Consider the following 20,557-nt stretch of genomic DNA (forward strand, 5'->3'; position numbering starts at 1 on the left):
CACTAATGGGGGCATAATTGTTTACTCCTAATTCACTTTCTATAGTATGCAAGCATTATGGCTTTATCTGATATTACTAAAGAAATGAAATTTATTGCTTTTCATTTGGGCGAGAAAATTAATTTTAAAGTGAAAAGTGCAGCTCACAATTTTGCAACACCGTATTTGATCGATTCTAGTCCGACAAGTAGGACCTTTTCTTTTTAAGTTACCAGATCATTTGCTCAGACTATGATCGCTGAAGAAAGAGTGATCACGATTTGGTTTTCCTTCTAGTGTATGCCGGGTAATCTACAGATAAAAAAAGGTTCTACTGGTCAGACTTGATTGATTCCAGCGCCTAATTAAATGACTGAGCGAGCCTTGTATAGCCAGCGAGTTCTACGTGTTATTGTTAGTAACCGGAAGCTACCGCAAATCAATGTCTTTAACATCACAATCCAGCTGACGGTCAGTGGTACTGACCGCAGCGTTGGTTGCTCCAAAGTATGTTAAATTAATAGTTAAGAAGAATTAATTCATTCTTTACTTTATGATTCCCATATGATTGAGAGTATTCACACTTTGAGAATAATATTATTCACAACAAATAGCTTTAGCTGTTTTTAAGCAGATAATATTAGTCTCAGATAATAGAAATGGCAAAAATGACAAAGGAACCGTTTGGGCCACAAATGTCCATCCCATGTCAGAAAATGACCAAACCAAAAGGGATAATACTGACGATGACCGTAATAAAGCAAAGACGAACTACAAGTTGGAATTCAAGGAATTTGGTGGAAATACAACTCTCCATGGCCTTAGATATGTGGCTGATTCAGAAATGCATATTCTAAGAAGGTAGGTTTGTTTTGTCTATATTCAGTGCTTTTTAAACAATGAACTTTTTTAAATATGCCAAGTATGACTATATTAAACAAGTTCAACACACAAATAGTACAATTTAAATGTGTACTTCAGAAAACAGTAATCAGTGGGATGAACTGGGATTGTCCTTACATTATCGGGCGAATTGACCATCATGAGTTACTTTGGTTTACACCACACAGACTCTACTCCCTATTGCAGAAAAATACAGCACTATTTTTTTGGATTAAAACGATATTATCCAATTTTGCCAAACGTAACTTTTGGAAATAAGGGCCAAAAACATGCGTTTTTATGGCGCTTTTCGTATCAAGCCTAAAGACATGTACAAAGACTAATTTCCACTTATGAATTCTAAATTTTGGAAATTATCAAAATGACATAAAATACTACAATTATGAGCTAACTCTTAGGCTATAGTCACGATTTTGATTTTGATTGCTTAGACTTGTGTCAAATTACAGAATTTTCTGACTACAATTTTAAGGAAACATGGAAAATTGCATGTTTTTGGCCCAATGACGAACATCAAATATAATACAAAATCAAATAATGAAAATTAAGAAAAAAAATGTATTATGTCAAGACTTCTATGTTTGCATTTCAGATTTGTATGGCTTTTAATTCTCATTGGTCTTGGTGTGTGGCTTAGTTTGGGCATCAGTGACAGTGTAAAGAAGTATCTCAATCGTCCTATATCTTCTGTAATAACGATGAACTATGTCAACAACATTACCTTCCCAGCTGTCACTATCTGCAATTATAATCTCTGGCGAGCATCTATTGTCTCACCAACTCAAGTATGTATTGCGAACAAGTATACTTATTAAACTATCATTCATTTTAATATCACAATAAAAAGCTGCGGACCTGAGAAAATGATGTAAATGTGACCTGGTACGAGGAAATGAGTATAAAGTCGCAAGTTGGTAGTTTTGAGACATCCACCCTGACTGAGTTAATGTTCTTTGTTTGCTGCGCACCTGTACGGGCCAATAGTATGTCCTTCGTGGATGCCCCATTTCCCATAATCCCCCATGGCTTGAACAAATGCGTGAATGCCCCCATCCATTGGGTCAAGCCCTGGGATCTTGAACACATACTGTTCCTCATGTGTCACTGTGTGCGTCAGCTTTATTTTAGGTGTGATTTTGGTGATTTTTTTCCAGAGGCAAAAATATGCAACATGTAATTTTGTTAGTTTTGTACTAATTGTACCTATTTCGGCCAAATTTGGCGTTTAGATTACGGTATTTCTTATTCCTCCCTTCCTCCCTTCTTTTCATCCTTCCCCCTATTTTCCCTCACTTCCTTCTTTTCGTCCTTCCCCTATTTTCCCGGCCTTCCTTCTTTTCGTCCTTCCCCTAGCTCACGCTTGTTTGCTTGTGTAATGAATTACCATTAGCATGAGTTTGAACTCAAACAAATCAATAAAATAACGAGAATGACCAATTCACCTTTTCGGTAAATCCCATAACCCTTTGCGAGTACACCTGACACCTCGTCATACTGCGTCGCGCCGATGCGCACATCGTTTATCGAACATCGTTACTGCGCATTGCAAGTCGGCGTGACGTCAAATGACGAGTTCTCAGGTGTACTCGCAAAGGCTTATGGGATTTACCGAAAGGTGAATTGTGACCTTACAAGGAAATGAGTATAAAGTCTCAAGTTGGTAGTTTCGAGACATCCTCGCTGACTGACTTGATGTTCTTTATTTGCCGTGCACCTGTATAAGCCAGTAGTATAGCCATCGTGAATGGCCTATTGTGCCCCCATTCACAAAGGACATGCGGACATAAAACTTATGGCTTGAACAAAAAACACCAATTCAGTAGCCAGGGCTTTTCGAAACTACCAACTTGCGACATAAAACTCATTTCGTGGCAGCAGGTCACAATTGCCTTTACATTGTACCAATTTGTTACAGGACATAAGTATTGGTTATTGATCAAATGATATCGACGAGGTGATGATAGTTGGTATGATTATATTCAGTACATTCAGACCAACTTACTCCAATATTAATTATCTTCTGATTGTGTATAGAATACCTTCAAACTCACCTAATAACTGATAGTAAACTTAGGTTGCCTTTAATTACTAATCGAACATTGAAAATGTGCTCGTGCAATTAAATAGAATTCAGTTTGCCCAATAGTGATTCTGCGCCTTTAAAAACGGATGCAACAGAAGCGACACTTGAAATATGCGTTGTCACCCTTTCCGAGAATAGTAAAGCAAAATCTTGATTTGATAAAAAGCTATAGCTTTATGTCAAATATAGATACAATTACTAAATTTGATATCAAATGGTTGAATCATTCATTTTTGTTGTTGTTGTTGTTGTTCACTTCTTTAAACCATCCAAACATATTGGGTCAACCTTTTCGGGCTGTTGATGAAGAGGCGACAGAATTCACCTTTTCTCCACCCCGGTAGGAGCGGCCTGGATATGCCACTGGCTGCTGTTCTCTACATCTCTTTAATTCATCCAGTGACGTAGATTTCTTTTTGACATTGGGGATGGGAATGAAAGAATAATCAAAGTATGAAAGTATAGTGAAACCCGGGAGTGAAACCAGCACTTTTCGGCTACAGAATACGTTTATTGTTCAAATTCTCTACTAGAATGATAAAACATGATGAGTGCAAACCCGTAACAAATTCGCGGGAGGAGCATTTAGCGTAGCAGTTAATTTTATTATGAATGAACTTATTGACCCTATTGTCATACTGTTTACCTTAATACTTCCACCATAAAAATGTCGATGAGTATTTCATAAATAGTAGAGATGACTGTGTTTTTGTTTTTTGGTTTTTTTTTTGTTGTTTTTTTCTGACAGCCATGGTGCTACTGCCAACACATTTTATTTCAACAACATAATAAAAAAATACATGGCCTCTTTATATTAAAAACAATAATTATACATAGATTCAATTTCAAGATCACCCTCTTACATGCAAAAAACACAAACACACACACCCCCACGCACATACAATCAACCCAAATAAAAAAAAACCACAGAAGTGATTTCTTATAAGACAGATAAATATCCATGTACACGTGTGGTAAATCAAAGAATTTAAAATACAAAGAATCAAACTTCCCCTTTCCGAAATGCGTTTTTTCCATTTCTTTATTTGGGTAGTACAATATTTGCACAACAAAACTAATTTAGGTACATTTAAATCAGTAGTTCTGTCAGTGCACAATGCTTAATGAGAAACGAATATTTGACATCAATCATTCAATTAAGAATGAGCATGATGAGCGCGTTATGAAATCGCCTCTATTGCCGAGCCCTATTGTTATGCATAGTCGTTCCTTAAAGTCGATCGATACATATTAGAGCTTGCGAAATGGCGTTACTTTAACTTTTTTAACGTCTGAGGATTATAGAGGATTATGTATTCAAAACCACCTTGGTTTTGAATACATAATCCTCTATAATCCTCTAGACGTTAAAGTTAAAGTTAAAGTAACGCCATTTCGCAAGCTCTATTATCAGATTGCACACTGGCAAATAGTATTATACGGTTGTGCGCCCTGAATACGTTTCTCAGAAAACCCATGGATGGCCTAAAGTAAGCATTAAAATGAGCATAAATTTGCATAACTTTAGCTAAATTTGGATTGGTCATGATTAGAAATATCAAATCCTGCAAGTGTACCACAGATGGGAGAGATCGAGTATTTTTTAATGATTTTAAGCAACCTTTTCTATACAGAAACACTGATTTTGCAGGTAAATTAGGTAATTCCCAGACATCATAGACTTCGAGGGCCAGTCGTAAAAAATAATGACGGTCAAGCTATATTTTTTCCCAGTCAGAGGGATCAGGCTAGGGCTAATTTCAACGATCATAGCTGTCGCTAAGAACTGAGTCACTCTTGCGAAGAAAAAATGACGTTTTCTTGAGGCAAATTTAGTACATATCGCTATGGGGATTTATTTGGTGGTGTGATACCTGCAATCAACACAATTCTGAGATACACCTTTTTGCTTTGAAATTAATTTTCTCGGTCAAATAAAAACGATAATTATAAGGTGCTTTGGTATTTTTTTAAAAGAAATACCCGGTGTTAAAATTAGGCATGAAATTGTTGATTTTTGGTTTTTAGAGACCTGTACTTGGTTGTGGTGTGTGGGGGTGTGTGTGTGTGTGTGTGTGTGTGTTTTGCTTGTTTGTTTGTTTGTTTGTTTGTTTGTTTGTGTTCATACCCCAGCCCTTATTGAATAAAGTGTTTTTCCTTTCCATACGCAGGCAATAATGGCCAGCAGTATCTTTAATCTTGATCCAAACGACAGAATGAATGTTAATTGGACTGCATATGAGATCCAACATGGAGGTCAGCCACTGGATATGGAACAGTTTCCCAAACTTGCTGCACATCGCATTGAAGACATGTTATTTGACTGTCGATGGCGCAATGTAGTAAAGTGTACGGCAGCTAACTTTACACAGATTATAACTGATTGGGGAATATGCTATACATTTAACAGCGAACCTATGAATGCTCTGCAAGTGAAACAACCTGGTAGTGTAAATGGATTATCATTGAGACTCAACGTTGAACAATATGAATATACGTATGGGGAAAATACAGGCGCAGGTTTGAAGGTATGTATAATGGGTTCGAATCCGCGCGGCGTCAACATGCTATGCACTTACCATACAAGTGTCTTACTTCCATGCTTAGACAAGGCTCTTCGCCCCTATTGCGGCTCAAGCTTTGAAGTTCAGCGTATGCTGCGGTTGGCTTAGCGTTGTTTCTTGCGTGTGCATATGCGCCACTTTGATCCACGCACCAAGTAACGCTAAACTAACGTAGAACACTCTGAACATCAAAGCTAGTGCCGCTGACTCTAGAAAGATATATAAAGCATTTTCCACCCTGATGTTGCAGTGACATCAAAGCATTGAAGTGGCGTCTTTAAGCATGTACGTGTGTACGCCATCACTTTGAGCGAACACTAGCGATTTGTAGCTGCGCTCAATGTAATGCACACTGACGTCACTGCTACATCAGGGTGGAAAATAATACAGCAAGTAAAGTCGTAAGCTGTCATTGTTGAGGACAATATGTTTCATGACAATATGAAATAAAGTGATTGATAATTGATACTATTGAGTGGGAGGCTACATTGAAACTGTAAGACATGTTGTTGACGTAATTTCTTTATCTCTGTCTTTCATTATAAAATCGTGCGTTATCTTCTTGTTCTTTTTTTTTCAGGTTTTGCTTCATCCACAAGGTCAGCACCCTTTGGTCAAGGAGCTTGGTTTCTCTGTTGCACCTGGGTTTCAGACATCTGTTAGCGTCAGATACAACTCGGTAAATTGTTGTTGGTGTTGTTGTCTTGTTATAATTGCTGAAGTTGTTTGTTTTAAAGGTCGCTCCGTGTGGAGACACACATGGGTACTGATGGGACCAAGCTCAAACAAATAAAAGGAAAAAACCTATATACAGGGTGTCCCAGAAAAAAATTACCGAGTGACTAAGTGTTAAAAAGTGTAATATATAGGCATATAAAGTAAGCCTACAAAAGGTTCGTCCAAACATTTCCACTTGATCTATTTGCTTTAACTATATCTTTTTTACTTTATATAATGACAGATCACGAATTTACCGGATCCATATCGTTCAAATTGTACAATGAGATCCCTACTCTATTCCAAGCAATACACAGTACCTCTTTGCAGATCAGATACGAATGCAAAATTGCTTACGTCAGCAAAATGTGCGGCTGTAAAGATTTTCGATATCAAGGTAGGTAAGATCGTTTATTTGTGATAAATCAGATATTCAGAGTATCCGACAATTCACAGTTCTCAGCTTAAACTAAAGGTAAATTAGGTCATTCTTAGCCAATCTCGAACACTCGAAATGCTAGTGGCTCCGCGATAAACAAATGCGCACATAGCGTGGTATAGAAGAAAGCATACACGGTACGCGCCTTACATTGCGTACACGCTAAGTACGCAACATGGATGCAATAGGTACATTCGAGCTTGACCAAGAATTAATTTACATTTAGTTTAGAACATGAAGATAGACGTCTGCAAGTTTCATTCAAAATCAAAACTTGATGGTACTATTGAGTAACACGTGCGTTTTTTAGGACGGATAAAAAATGTACCCCTTCGTACATCTGGTTTTAGGGTTAATGATGATGACTTTGCATGTTCGGTCTTAGATTATGCTTCTAACGTTATAATTATGTTAGCTGAAATGAATTTAAGTGTTCGTTTTATCATCATATTACTGTACTTACTGATGTCTTATTTTGATGTTACCGTTTATCGTCCTTTTATTTTTTCATCAGGAGATGACGTGAGGGTATGTTCACCTCATGAACAAATCAACTGCATTTATCCTGCAGAAGGTAACTAATTCATGATAAAGATGTGCTATAACCTGCTAGTGAATAAGCCGAAAGCCGTGTATTAAAGACAAAATAAGACATTTAACATAAATCTCTAATTTCTCTACTTAAGTGGACAAATTAGCTACATGTATTGCAATGGGGCTTCCAAAAATACCTAATGACAATTTTACTGGGTTATCCTTCACTTCTAGGCAATTTATTTAAAAAAAACATTTTTTTACACATTTGTGTAAAGATCTCAATGCGAACAGTTTTCAGAGCTACCGTAGTGTCTCCAATCTCAGTTTTTATTTCAAAGATTGTTGAGAAAACGGCTTCTGTGCAAATTCAGCACCATCTGCAGGACAACAGTGTGTCTTCAAAGTACCTACAGGAAGCACCATACCACATAGTCCGCCCATGTCAAAGTTGTGAATGATATTCTGCTCTCTACGGACAGGAAGGAGGACGGGCTACTGGTCTTACAAGGAGTCATACATCAGTGGACGCTATCAACCTGTGAAAATCGATGATTCTGCGTCTGCTTTGAAAGAGCTTACGTGTGAAGTACCACAGGGCTCAGTTTTCCGCGCCCAGATAATACAGATCGTCACAATGTTAACGGCTCCTGTCGAGGGAATTCTGCGAGCGCATGAAACTGGCAGCATGTTTTACGCTAACTACGGTCAAGTTTATGTGACTTTCAAGGCTGATGGTAAACATGACAGTATTAGCAGATTAGGAATGTGTTCGCGATACAAAGAACTGGATAATTGCAACCAAGCTCTCCTTGAATGACTCAAAAACCGTCATCCAGATTTCCTTACGGTACTCTACTTCTGACCAGATCAAATATATCACGATTGGTGATACCTGTGTTCCGGGAGCCAAGAACCTTGGTGTCATTGTCGCTATAACTCTCGCAATAACATCGCAAGTGAATAAGGTTTGCAAGCAGTCGTGTCTTGCCATCAAAAACATTGGCCGCATCAGAAATATTTGGACAGATAAAGTGCTGACAAGTTGCTACACGCCTTTATCTCGTCACAACTGGATACCGCGAATTATCTTTTGTTTGGCATCCCAGAAGATATAATGTATCCAAAACACCGTTGCCCACTTGGTGACGCGCTGACAAAAAGGCACGAACATGTCTCTCCTGTGTTACATGACCTCCATTGGTTGCCAGTTAAACAAAGGATAGTTTACAAATTGTTGTTATTCACATACAAAGCCGTTAAAAAAAGCGCAGTGATTTATAGTGCGCTACGCACAGGTACAATGCCTAGACGTTGATCCACAAGCCTCAGCACACTTTACAGGTTGGCGCTGACCACTACGGCCCCACGTGATTCCATGAACCATTTAACAACAAATCAGGGACTTTACTGCTACAAGAGCGCACACCCTAGATTTTCCACAAATAACCATCGTAACCAGGATCAGCTCTCCGAGTATCGTATGGGTTACAATGAGACAATTAGCTGTAAGTTCCTTGTCCAGGGGAATTTCAAGCTAAATCAATTTTCCACGAGAGCTTACTAGGCACCGCCAGGGGCGGGCTCTCACCAACTTACATCCAAGATCTTATCACCATCAAGAAACCTGCACGCACTCTTAGATCTACCACTCAACTTTGCCACTACTCAGTAAATACTGTCACATACGGTCAACTTTCTTTTACTTACCCTAGCTTACGCTGCTCCACTGCTGTGGAACGATCTCCCACCTTACAGCAGGAATGCTTCACCACTGGAATAATTTACGAAGCATCTCAAGACTCATTTATGTCTTAAGTCGTTTGTTTAATTATTTTGCATATTTTGCAGGGCGTCTGTGACGAGGAACCGGTGATTAGTCTGTGTTTCTCTGCATTATGGCTTTTTCATCACGCCATGCCGGTTCTGATCGTCACGATCATTCTAAATAATTGTCTTTTTGCCGATGTGTAATTTAAGTATGCTGTAGTGTTAGACCTTTTGTATCTTTTTAACATTGATTAATTATGAATATATTTGTTTTAACTTATTGACATTTCACTGTTTAGCGCATTGGGATATGTTCTTGCATGTTATTATTATCATTATTAATACCGTACGCCAGTTGATTCATAGTTGTGTGCCCTTAAGGTGCACTGAGCCTGGAGGGGCTCTCTCTCTCTGTCTCTGCACTCGTGGAAGCTACATGTGCCTGGTTGTGATTATCACATTAGATTAATCCCTAATCCTTTTATTGGCGTGGTGACAGCTTGGATTCGAAACCAGTCATCTCTGAAGTCTCTCAGCTGACCTTCCTGACGAAATTGGTGGTCATCTTGAACCCTAATTGTGTGATCTTTCACAAGACTGTGAGCGACCAGTAAGCTTAAAACAGTAAGCTTAAGCCTGCAAGGCTGCATATTAGCTTTTATTCTGGTTCACATACACGAGTGTAAAAACAATCAGCAATGGCCACAACACATCGTGCGCCGAAGCAATGGCCTCTAACAAAGAACGAAACAATAAACTCATTTGAAAGCTGGAAACATAACCTCCAGTATACACTGTCATTAGACCCAAGCTTTTCTCCCTACTTGGTTGAAGGAGCGGTATGGGGCAAAAAGTCAAAAACGTCCCCTCTGCGAGGTCTCACTAACGATGGTGAGGACATACAGGAAGCCCAAAGGAAAACAGCAGTCCAGAAAAATGCTGCATTGGAGCTTATGCTTGGACAAATAGCCAACTATTGTCCAATTATCTCACGAAATACAATACTCAAAAACTGCACCAGCCTGAAAAAGATATGGCAAGCCATCCGTCTCCATTTTGGCTTCCAAACAACAGGTGGCCACTTCCTAGAGTTCAACAATATTACCCTTGGCCCTGATGAACGGCCAGAGGACTTGTACCAGCGTCTAGTAGCATTCACCGAAGACAACCTCATGCGTGAAGGAGGCGGCATCAGTCACCATGACCAAGTCATCGATGAAGATGAGGAGATTACGCCTACACTTGAAAACTTTGTGGTGTTAACGTGGTTGCGTCTCATTAACCCTGATCTGCCCCGATTAGTAAAGCAGCGGTACGGTACAGAGCTAAGATCCCGCACCTTGGCTTCTATCAAAGCCGAAATTTCTCAAGCTCTGGATTCGCTCCTGGATGAGCTGAGCTCAAACGATGCTGCTCGCAGCATGCGCACTAGTAGTCGGCATAGACCGATGCCTAAATTGAAAGCTAAGAAATCATTTGGTAAATCCTGCCCTCTGTGTGAGCAAGCTGGTCGGCATGACCATGCGCATTTCTTAAGCGAGTGCTCGTACCTCCCTGAAAAGGACAGAAAATACCTGGCCCGCGCTCGTCAGCTTAACATCCTTGATGATTGTGACAGCGACTCAGATTTAGCATGCGCCTTTGTTGACCAATCTGACCTTAGTGCGCAGCCCAATGTTCAGACAGCGCTGCGAATTCATGTTGATCAGTCTCCTTATGTAGATGCATTCCACAAGCACCATGCGGTCCGCATCACCATTGACAGTGGATCCACTGGTAATCTCATCCGCGAAAACACTGTCCAACGATTAGGATGCCCCATTCATCAGAGTTCGCAGTCTGCCCGTCAAGCTGATGGGTCATCCCCTCTTAAAGTAGTTGGGGAAACAACCCTCACCTTTACTCGTGACAGACACTCCTTTGTCTTTAAAGGTCTAGTTGTTAGAGACCTTGACGAAGAAATCCTTGCAGGTATTCCCTTCATGAAATGCAATGATGTCGCAATTCGCCCTGCTAAGAACCAAATCATCTTGACAGATGGTACAATTATCACTTATGGCGCCAACAAGAGCCCCAAATCCCAGCACACTGTTCGTCGTGCCCATATACTTCGTGGACCTTCTCAAAACACTACCATATGGCCAGGCTCATACGTTGAGGTAAATCTCCCTGCAGACATCGTTGAATCAGATGCTACTTTTGCCATTGAGCCCCGTGTTGATACCCCGCTCGGTAGGTTCCTACCGCCCAAACAAGCCTGGCCCAAGCCTGATGTTATCACAAGTATTGCAGGCAGGGTTCGCATTCCCAACAATACTGGTGTGCTACTTGTCATCAGAAAGCATGAACATCTTGGCCAGATACACACTGTTTTTTCACCATCACTAACTTCTAAGCCATCACACACTACTGCAGCAGCATCAGTCAATGTCCCAAAGCCCAGTTCACCGGTTAACTACTCAGCTGCTGTTGCCCTTGACCCAGATGGTATACTTGGCACTTGTGAGCAATCCAACTTCCGCAGTCTTCTCGATGAGTACGATGAGGTTTTTGACCCTAGTTTCCCAGGTTACAATGGTGCTGTCGGCCCTTTCAAATCTGTGGTTAATATGGGACCGGTCCAACCCCCCCAACGCAAAGGTCGTCTCCCATTGTATGCACAGGATAAACTCCAAGAGTTGCAATCAAAGTTTGATCAGCTTGAAAAAGCAGGCGTCTTTGCTAGACCTGAAGATGTCGGTGTGTGTGTCGAATACCTTAACCCGTCCTTTCTTGTCAAGAAGCCTAATGGAGGCTTTCGTCTGGTTACTGCATTTGCTGATGTCGGTAGATATAGCAAGCCACAACCCTCTCTAATGCCCAATGTGGACTCAACATTGCGTTCAATTGCCAAATGGAAGTATTTGATTGCCACTGACTTGACTAGTGCTTTCTACCAAATCCCTTTATCCCATGAGTCCATGAAATACTGTGGTGTTGCAACTCCCTTTCGTGGGGTGCGTGTGTATACACGGTGTGCCATGGGTATGCCAGGTTCTGAAACAGCCCTTGAGGAACTGATGTGTCGTGTCCTTGGTGACCTCTTAGAGAAAGGTGTCGTAGCAAAACTCGCTGATGACTTGTACTGTGGAGGTAATACTGTGGATGAACTTGTTGAGAATTGGCGTCAAGTTTTGCAAGCTTTGTCTAAGTCTGGGTTACGTCTTTCTGCTTCTAAAACAGTCATTTGCCCCCAAAAGACAGAAATTCTGGGTTGGATTTGGTCAAATGGAACCCTTTGTGCTAGCCCCCATAGCATCGCCACACTTTCCAGCTGCTCGCCTCCAAGCAAAGTTGGTGGCATGCGGTCCTTCATCGGTGCATACAAGGTTCTGGCCCGTGTCATTCAGAATTGTGCCAGTCTGGTAGCCCCATTAGATGATGCTATTGCAGGGCACCAATCAACTGAAGAGCTTACATGGTCTGATAGTCTGCATACTGCTTTTCACAAGGCTCAAGCAGCACTGTCTTCTGCTAGGGCAGTCACACTTCCCCATCCCAATGATCAGCTTTGGATCATTACTGATGGATCCGTGAAGAAACATAGCATTGGGTCGACATTGTATATTTCCCGCAATGACAAACTCTTCCTCGCCGGGTTCTTCAGTGCTAAATTGCGTGATCGACAGCCAACATGGTTACCGTGCGAAATTGAGGCGCTGTCTATTTCTGCCTCCACCAAGCACTTCAGTCCCTATGTTATTCAGTCCAAACACAAGACATGTATCCTCACTGACAGCAAACCTTGTGTTCAGGCATATGAAAAGCTCTGCCGGGGTGAGTTTTCAGCCAGTCCTCGAGTGTCCACATTCCTCTCCACTGTCAGTCGTTTCCAAGCATCTGTTCGTCATCTTGCAGGATCAGCTAACACCCCCTCAGACTTCGCTAGTCGTAATGCCCCTGACTGCACTGAGCCCACTTGTCAAATATGCTCCTTTATCAAACGTGAAGAGGAAGCAACTGTCCTTCGTGTTTCCGCACATGACATTCTGTCCGGGAAAGCTAAGCTCACCTTTGCCAGCAAAGCAGCCTGGCATGCTATTCAGCAGGAATGCCCGGATCTGCGACGAACACATGCTCATCTAGTTCAGGGCACTCGCCCTTCAAAAGCTACTTCTGTCAAAGATGTGAAGCGCTATTTGCAGGTTGCATCTATCGCTAGAGATGGCCTACTTGTTGTTCGTCGTGATCAACCATTGTCCCCAACTCGCGATTGTATTGTTGTTCCCAGACAGGTCTTAAATGGTCTTCTCACTGCCCTGCACATCCAACTTGACCATCCCTCCAAACATAAGCTCAGTTTGGTGACCCAGCGTTACTTTTATGCTCTTGATTTGGACAAGGCTATTGATCAAGTGACATCAACTTGTCACCAGTGTGCTTCTCTGTCCAATGCCCCTAAGACATTGATCGAGCAGTCCTCAAGTGACCCTCCCGATGCAGTTGGCATTTCTTTTGCAGCTGATATCCTGAAGCGTAGCCGCCAGCTAGTCCTTGTGCTGCGCGAAACCTCAACGTCCTACACAGCTTCTTGCATTGTCGAGAATGAACAACATGGCACGTTGCGTGATGCCCTGATTCAATTGTGCATTGAACTTCGTCCACTTGATGGCCCCCTGCAGTCATTCGTACTGACCCAGCACCAGGGTTTGTTCGACTCGCCAATGACAAACTTCTCACACGTTACCATCTATCGGTTGAGATCGGTCGTATTAAAAATAATAACAAGAATCCTGTTGCTGAGAAAGCCATTCGTGAGCTTGAAGATGAGTTGCTCAGACAAGATTCTACAGGTGGTCCGGCTACAGCATTATCACTTGCCATTGCTACTGCAGCCCTTAATACTCGCATCAGATCCCGAGGTCTTTCAGCCCGTGAGATGTGGTTTCAGCGAGACCAGTTTACCAATGAGCAGGTTCCTTTCACTGATTGTCAAATGATTCAGGCCCAGCATGCCTTGCGAAAAGCCAACCACCCACACAGTGCTCATTCAAAGGCCCCATTAGCCTCTGCCTCCCCAGCAGCAGAGTTGGAGGTTGGTGATCTTGTCTACCTCTACTCAGATCGCAAGAAATCTCATGCTAGAGATCGCTACTTAGTCACTACTATCGAAGGCCCATGGTGCAACATCCGCAAATTTGTGGGTTCTCAGCTTCGGAATACTTCTTATCGTATCAAGAAATCTGAGTGCTTTAAGGTCCAGTATTATCCTGACCTGGATTCTCGTCCCTTTCCCAAGTCGTCTCCACCCACCGAGGATTCCGAGTTTGTTGAAGTGGTCCCTGAATGTACTCCTCCAGAGCCTCCTTTCATACCTGGCGAGTTGTCCACACCTGCTACTTGTGACCCCCTGCCCAGGAATGCTAATCACTCGCACCCCAGTTCTGAGTCAGATCCTCGCGATCCCTTGCGCGATAGCGGTCATAGCTCCAGCAATACCTCCGGTTTGGTTGCACAGTCTAATCCATGTACCGGTAACAGCAGTGAGGTTAGTGAAAGTATCCCCAAGCTAGTATGGTTGGCCCTGAGATCATGCCACCATTGCTCACACAAAGGCGTTCCGCGCGCCCTCACAAACTTCCTGAGCACCTGAAAGACTATGTGTTAAACTAAATGGACAGGTCACTGTGTACTATGACATTAATCCATCATCGGTGTCCTCCTATATGGTCACTTCATTGAACTTTGAACTGATTTACGTATGTCATTTGGAATTCTAAAAGAAAACTCTGGAACTGACGTTTACTTCTTTGAACTTTGAACCATTTTACATTCATGTTGAATGTCAGTTTGTCATTGCAGACAAAAAGACTCTTGAACTGTTGATGTTATTGACTGTTGGCACATTGCCTATTTTGAGTGTTCTAAACCAACAGTGTCATAAGCTGTTAGATTGGTTTCTGCAAGTCAGTTGTTAGTAGTAGTTGTTTAGTAGTGTTATCCTCACTTCCTTGTGAGGAAAGTGATCTTTTTTTTCTTTTTTTAAAAGACAAAAAGAGAGAACGAGGTAGTTACGCCAGTTGATTCATAGTTGTGTGCCCTTAAGGTGCACTGAGCCTGGAGGGGCTCTCTCTCTCTGTCTCTGCACTCGTGGAAGCTACATGTGCCTGGTTGTGATTATCACATTAGATTAATCCCTAATCCTTTTATTGGCGGTATACCTGGCAGGTGCTACCTCTGAATAGCCCTCTATACATGCCTGGATCCGCGCATCACATGGTGCGGTGTGTACGGGGTGCTCAAGTGCTTTGCATCACAGCCAGTGATGTTGGGGTAAGCTAGCCCAGTATGGGTGAAAAGCGAAAATTAGTAGTCTGCTGATGAACCGTAGAACACTCAAGTCAACCTCACCTCCAAGCTGGTGCACCCTGGAAACTAGTTCCTTGCGGTTCTAGGAGGATATGGCTAAGGGAAGGAAAACTCCGAAAACAAACCTACTGCGGTGGGTCAACAACCCGTCCAGTTCAAACAATTGTTACGGAAACTGTAAGAAACATGGTATAATAACTATAGTAGTATTCGGTTATATCAAGTAACTGATGAGGCATAATATGCAAGATATTAATCATCTTTCTAAGTAGCCAGACTTTGGTACAGGTCTTTTTACTTCCCGCGCAAATGGCCGTGGTGCAAACTGTGACCTAGGTCCCGACTCCCGTGCAGTCTCACCCCCTGGCTCTATCGTATTATTTCACAAGAGCATTACGAGCCAAAGCGATATTTGTTCTTCTCTCAGATCTTAAATCAAAGTAAAATTTTACATTTTCTGTTTCATTGCAGCCAATTTTACAGCCAGCGACATCGACTGTGACTGCCCTGTGCCATGTTCTTCCTACATTTATGAAGGCCGAATATCCATGGCTCACTGGCCTGCAATGCATATTGCATCACAGATAGAGCGCGAGCGTGCTTTGAACGTCTCGCAAGATATGTCGGGTGATTTTGCCAGGTTAGATATGAGAGCGTTCCATCACCCGGGACAATAGAATGATTAAAGTTTACAACGCAATCATTTCGCTGTAGAAGTAGTGATGTGATGATTTGGTGTTGTTGAACTTAAAATAGGCCTATGTGCATAAGTTTACGAATTCAAACGAATGATAATGACAGCGTCACTGACATAATCTAAGTCACCGTTTTAATATGCGGGCGCTCTCTACTGTAATAATGACTAGTGCTGGTTTCATACTTTCCTGCCGCTTTGCCGCTCTCGGTGTGCCGCTCCACCTGCAGGTAAGTTGAAGAAGCGTCACGCCGCTGAGCGGCAACCGGCAGAAAGTATAAAACCAGCATAAGTCTGTTACAAGGTGGCAATTGTTATAAAGATTGAGTTAAGCAAATGAACTCAAAAACCTCAACAAATGACTTTTTGGTTATAAGGGTGACGATATTATGAATATATAATCAGTGAACCAATTTTGCTACCTTTTTGTGTGTGATTTTTCTGTGATTTGCTGTTAATTTTTTCTTGTTTATGAATAAAAATCAAATAAATATTGCAAGATAAAAAAATTATAGCAACAAACAAAATCTCTTAGACTTATTCCGCAGCATATATGCCTTGTAAATGTTATTATCATGATTATTGCATTTTTAACCAACACAGAAACAATCTACTAGATCTGAAAATTTATTTTGAAGAAATGAGCTATCAGAAAATTGAGCAGGTACCAGATTATGATGATGGCAGCCTTCAAAGTAAGTATCTATACATGGCAGAATACTAGAAACGTGAATGATTGATAAATTTGTACCGGTGATGAGGGGAACTTAATGTTAAAGGACGTGCCAATCAGTGTTGTAGTCCTCGATTACTGTCCTTGGCCTCGAGGTCTCCTCGAGGACAGGTTTTGAAGTCCTTGGTCCTCGGACATGTAGACCTTGGACGTGTAGTCCTTAGCCACGGACCTCAAAGTCCTTGGTCCTCTACAAACAAGGATGCAGGCAAATGAATGACATTTCTGTGGTCATTCACTGTTACTGTGAACCACCTACCAACTTTTATATCAATTATTTGGTTATTTACCTTATCTTCGGCTTGTAACTGTACTAGTCTCTTCACAAATATTGTCTTTGACTCATGTAACATGTTTCAAGGAGAAGTGTAACTTAACAGCATACAATGGAGACCCTTCAACATGAAATCTGTGGGGCCACAGTTTCAATTTGTGTTATCAGAATTTCGTGTTATCCATCATATTTAACATGCTAATAGAATGCCACGGACCTGAAAATCACTTTGTGTTAATATCATGGTTTATTGATTATTGGTTTTTGATTATTGTTCTTAATTTTCACAATGCATAATTAAGCTAGCCTCTAACTCAAGCACAAGCAAGTTTTGATTTATCTCTTCTTATTTTAGTGGTGTTCGTTTAGTGTATAGTTGAGATATTATTACAACAAAAAAGCAAACATGATCACCCTGGAGTACGAGCGTATGAATGGTTCATTATTATGAAAGTCCTTGGTCCTTGGCCTTGGCCTCGAAGACAAAAGTCCTTGGCCTCGGACACCATAGCCTTGGCCTTGACCTTGGCCTTGGCCTTTGACTCCAAGTCCTTGGTGTGCCTTGGCCTTGGACTCCAAGTCCTTTGCGTGCCTTGGCCTTGGACTACAAGTCCTTGGCGTGCCTTGGCCTCGGACATGAGGTCCTCAGCTACAACACTGGTGCCAACCATGTGCCCATTTCCAATAATCTTCTTTAATATTCGTTTCCTTTGTTTTAGGTGACGTTGGTGGCTATATGGGTTTATTAGGGGTGGTGCAATAATTATGTGTACCCCTGGCCCCGGGGTGAATTCTCAAAATGGTCTGCCAAAAATCGCTTGCCCCCCTTTGGCCGTGCCAAAAATCTTTGCCCCCCTTTCGACGTGCCAAAAACCTTTGCCCCCCTTTTGACGTGCCAAAAATCTTTGCCCCCCCTTACACATGCAAGATTTTGGGGAACCCGAATTTAAAACCTTAAATTGTCTTATCATATAATGCGAGCGCAGCGAGTAGGAAATTTTGCATATTTCAACGTGTTCCTAACGTTTTCCTACGCCTTTTTAGGGCGTAATATAAAATGGTACCCAAAATATTTGTGCCAAAAATTGCTTGCCCCCCTTTCTACCTGCCAAAAATCGCTTGACCCCCCTTTGACCTGCCAAAAATGCTTGCCCCCCCTTTTGGCCTGCCAAAAAATCGTTGCCCCCCCCTATCACTCCCCCCCCGGGGGGTACACATAATTATTGCACCACCCCTTATGCGGTATGAGTATCATTACAGTGGGAGAATTCATCGATTTCATTGCTATACTAATCTTCAAGAAATGTCAACGATAAAAACACGGCTAGTCAATAACAAATCAAAGGGATAAGGACAAGGGGAGGAGGTAATCACGCAGCTGCAGGAGCAGGGGATAGTTCAAACTCTGTAGATCAAGCTGCAGGTACCAATCCATCTGCAGGGATAACACTGGTTTTGCTTCTGTGCCTCCACCCTCAAATTCTGCTATATTACAAAAGAATATTGAATTCTAACAATAGATGTACGGCTGGTCATCGGATATAGTATCAGAGGCGATATGACATGACTTTTTCCTATTTTCTTTCTATCGGATGGAAAATAGGTCGGATTTGGAGCAAAGCTAAGGATATACAAGCTATCAAATATCTACCAAGGACTATTAAATCAGTATGTGACAATAACTCATTAGTATGTGTCCAATTCATATGTAAATACCATATTGTTATTAAAAAGATGTCGTGACCTTGCTAGAGGGCGCTAATAAATAATGTCTGTAGACAGAGCTTGACTCGAACTCAATGTTGTATCAAAGCATCTTCTCTGGTTGGGTTAAACAGTTGTTGTAAAAACTGGTTAAAATAAATGTAATCGTTCAATTTATTGTGTCTAAACCCCGGGGTCTAAACTTCAAGTTTGTACGTGACATTTTAGCATCTAAAGTCCGAGCTCGGCTGGAATCTAGCTAAATCTAGTAGTGTCAAATTCTGCTGCATTACCCCGTCTGAATGATAGAATTCTATTAAAAGAATATTGAATTCTAACAGATGTACAGCAAACCACGATTCATCAGCATTTAAAAGAGATGTTAACTGACCAAGATAAAAATATTAAAATCATCAGGCTGCCCATGTGCTTTCCGGAAACCCCGGCCACGTGGCTACCTCAGTGTGACCTCAGTCAGACTTTTTGGTTCATTGGGGCTTTACTCTAACACCGTAGTCAATAGTGTGAGATTTTCTTTACCTACTTACAAAATTAATATTTCATGCCGGGGCCAAATACTATTATATAATATCTGATTAGTGAAGATTGACATTCTTTTCAGACGAGGACATAAATGCAAACACCCAGACAAATACGGCGTCATAATGCAAGATCACGTGAGGTGTCACATATTTTGTGACTTCAAATGCTCACTTGCATTTCGTGTCTTATACCTGTCGTGCATTTCCTTCGTTTTGTTGATAGTAAGTCCTAATTTCGACATTACTTTAGCAAAAAGTCATTCCCGATCAAATTAGAAGACATTCTGCCGGCCGTATCACATACTGACGTATTTGCAAAATACGCATTTCGAGAAAATCGAACTTGAAAATCTAGCGAGTTTCATTTGCTGCATAATCTTGATTAAAATATTATTTAAACCAGGTTAACAGTAATGCAACTATACCATATTTTCAATATAATTCACTTATCACCATCAAAGCATAACATCAAACGTCAAAAAAATCAATAAGAAATAAAATACGTCACTATGCGAAAAGGACTAATGTCAATTTCGCCGTTCAAATGACAAATACGTCGCGCAAATACGTCAGTATGTGAAACAGTTGCGCAAATACTTCAGTATGTGAAAAGGACAAAACAGCAATTTTGCCGTGCAATGACAGAGTCGCGCAAATAAGTAGCGCAAATACGTCAGTATGTTGAAACGGCAAATTCTTCAAATTGTAGATACGATATACAGGGCTTGCGCAGTATAGGTGATCGGCAAATACGTCGTTATGTGATGCAGACGTTGCAAGGTTTTGTAAATACGACATAATTAGATTAATTAATATCTTACTAATTAAGCCACTTTGAAGCATGGGTTGTGGTGAATATATAGAGTAGAACATAACAAACTAATATACCAATTTTCTCAAAAATGTTAAAAATGTCGAATACGTCGAATACGTCAGTATGTGATACGGCCGACGATTCTTGGAAAAACAATCACTGCTGCATGACGGGATCATAGTAGTTGACCCCATTTCCGCCTGTCGTGACCATTATAGAGGACGTTTTTACTCTCTTCAACAGGTACGATCCACAATACGTGTATGTGGTGACCTAAATCACAGGGGCCGAGTAAAAGTTGAGGTGAATTATTCATAACCGATCAATACCTTGCCTCACTTTGTTGAGAGCAAGCCAACCAAAGTCGCCATAGGTTTGCGTGGCTAAAACAAAAACCGTTAATGTTGTGCTACCCCTGACACTACGGAATCTAAACATTAAATTCAACACGTGACTGCT

General features: G+C 41.3%; 1 protein-coding gene across 1 annotated transcript; it reads left to right on the forward strand.

The window, feature by feature from the left end:
- Positions 1–685: 685 nt before the first annotated feature.
- LOC140170981 (acid-sensing ion channel 4-B-like) lies at positions 686–18,354 on the forward strand. Its single transcript, XM_072194170.1, is given in 12 exon segments — positions 686–840; positions 1,475–1,667; positions 5,137–5,493; positions 6,110–6,208; positions 6,491–6,574; positions 6,577–6,643; positions 7,200–7,259; positions 7,702–7,956; positions 15,809–15,977; positions 16,635–16,726; positions 17,758–17,783; positions 18,274–18,354. Coding segments are annotated over 12 exon segments (1,638 nt in total).
- The last annotated feature ends 2,203 nt before the right edge of the window (positions 18,355–20,557 follow it).

This window comes from Amphiura filiformis, chromosome 15, assembly GCF_039555335.1.
Source record: "Amphiura filiformis chromosome 15, Afil_fr2py, whole genome shotgun sequence".
Lineage (NCBI taxonomy): Eukaryota > Metazoa > Echinodermata > Ophiuroidea > Amphilepidida > Amphiuridae > Amphiura > Amphiura filiformis.